This window comes from Porites lutea, chromosome 1, assembly GCF_958299795.1.
Source record: "Porites lutea chromosome 1, jaPorLute2.1, whole genome shotgun sequence".
NCBI lineage: Eukaryota > Metazoa > Cnidaria > Anthozoa > Scleractinia > Poritidae > Porites > Porites lutea.
In genome coordinates this window covers 21,423,964-21,425,974 of record NC_133201.1, presented here as the reverse complement: position 1 = coordinate 21,425,974, position 2,011 = coordinate 21,423,964, and the positions used below count along the sequence as shown (strand labels likewise).

Genomic DNA, 2,011 nt, shown 5'->3' with positions numbered 1-2,011 from the left:
GTTGCATCTGAGGGTGGAGTAACGAGGGAAAAAAACATGTTCTAATAGGTTGCCAGATATTACGTGTTTATTTTGTCAAGTGAAAAGAAATCAAGTGGATAACAGCTGCCTAATTCAACTTCAAATCATTGGCGGCAAAACATATGTTATTTGCATGCAATTAGAATTTACATGTTTCCTTTTTTCCTCATGTGTTGACGCGTAGATGCAACTAACCATGGCTGCAAACAACGTCAAGGCCCACTGGTAACTGGCTTACAAGCTTAAAAGCAACTCAAAACTATTGGAGTTAACGTTCTTACCTAAGTGGTTCATTTATCACTAGAACTTACACGATACAGTTAATGAACCACTCAGGATATTTACAAATGAAGGGCCTAAGGTTAAGTATAATGCGTTTCTGTTCTTCGACGATTTGTCGGGTGGGACTTCTCTTAAAATGTTTTTTGACACAAGAACTTGAAGGATGAAAACTCCATCGTTTGTTGGAGTTTTCATACATCCGTACTCGGTGAGCTGATCATGATTGTGTTTTACTTTTTTCGCCGTTAAAATTTTAGGGAAGTGGTGAAGTGTAAACTTGCTTTGGCCACTAACTCCAGTCACTCTTTGAACACATAACACTGCCTTCTTGGCAATTTCAGTGATATCTTGTTCTTTAAAGCTACCAGAGTGAGGATTCTGACAAATATCACACATTTCATGGCAAGGAGAAGCTTCGCCAAAATACCTGAGCATAACTGTCCGACGACATTCACCTTTCTGGATAGCATAATACATCATATGGTTGTAACATTGGATTTGATTCTCACACAGACATGGCTCTAATCTCATTCTTTCATAAATGTTTCTTACACGAACAACCTGATTCTGATGTGAGTAGTACAACACTGATGAAGCAGGTAGACCGTCCCGTCCAGCTCTTCCTGTCTCTTGGCACATATCTTCTAATGAAGCTGAAATGGAAAAGTGAATGACCAGACGGAGATTTGGCTTGTTAATTCCCAAGTCAAACGCATTCGTACACACCAGGCATTGAAGAGAACCATCTATCCACTTGGACTGAATTTCTCCTCTTAAATTGTCATCCATCCCTCCATGATAGAATTTGCACTTTAATCCTTTCGCCTGCAACTTAGGAGACAGCTCTTCACACTCATTTCTAGTGTTACAAAACACAAGGTAACCCTCCACAGGAACTGTCATTCTGAATATTTCTTCAACAGTCTTTGATGTTTTTTCTTTCACAGAATAAGTGATGTTCTCTCTGTTCATTGATGCTGCTATGACAACAGGATTGTTCAGCTTTAAAATTCCAAGGACATCCTCACGTGTAAACTTTGTTGCTGTAGCTGTCAAGAGAAGCATTGGAACTGAAGGAAATAGAAGCTTGAGTTTCCCTAGACTTAAATAGGAATCTCGAAACTGGTGCCCCCATTTGCTTACACAGTGGCACTCATCAACAACAAACAGTGACAACTTCTTTCTGGAGTAAAGTGTGTTCAAAATTTCAAGCAGCACCTTATTCTCTGAGCGGGGTTGTGGTGGGCGGAGTTGTAACACGCCTTTGAGCAACTAGCATACTAGCGGATGAGAGCCTGCTTTGTGACCATCAATTAGAGGCAAGACAGCAGAAAGGGCAGAGCGATAGACATTAACGGTTCTGTACTCTTTACCCTCATGAAACTGGAGTGCGAGAAAATCCAAAACATTAGTTAAAGATGGTGAAAGGGGATTAACATTGACCTGTTGACTACACCAGCTACTCCATTTTGTCCAGGCAGAGGAATAGGCACTAGTTGTATTTTTCCTCCAGGCTGCCAAGAGGATTTCTCTACTCTGCGCAGAAATGTCTGCTGTTTGGTAACCTCTGCTGACAGAAGCCACCCAGCTAGCTGTAGGTGTTTGAGAGAGTGGGTTCTGCTTCCCTGGGTCAGTAGATCTTCCTGAACTGGTAGGAGGAGAGGGAAGTCTATGCACAGGTCTAATAGTAGTGGATACTAGGGCTGAG

At 41.5% G+C, this 2,011-nt stretch overlaps 1 protein-coding gene across 1 annotated transcript; it reads right to left on the bottom strand.

Moving 5' to 3' along the window:
• Positions 1-321: 321 nt before the first annotated feature.
• LOC140926197 (uncharacterized) lies at positions 322-1,368 on the bottom strand. Its single transcript, XM_073375980.1, has one exon. It carries the CDS (start codon positions 1,366-1,368, stop codon positions 322-324), a length of 1,047 nt encoding a protein of 348 aa, XP_073232081.1.
• Between the last annotated feature and the right edge of the window lie 643 nt (positions 1,369-2,011).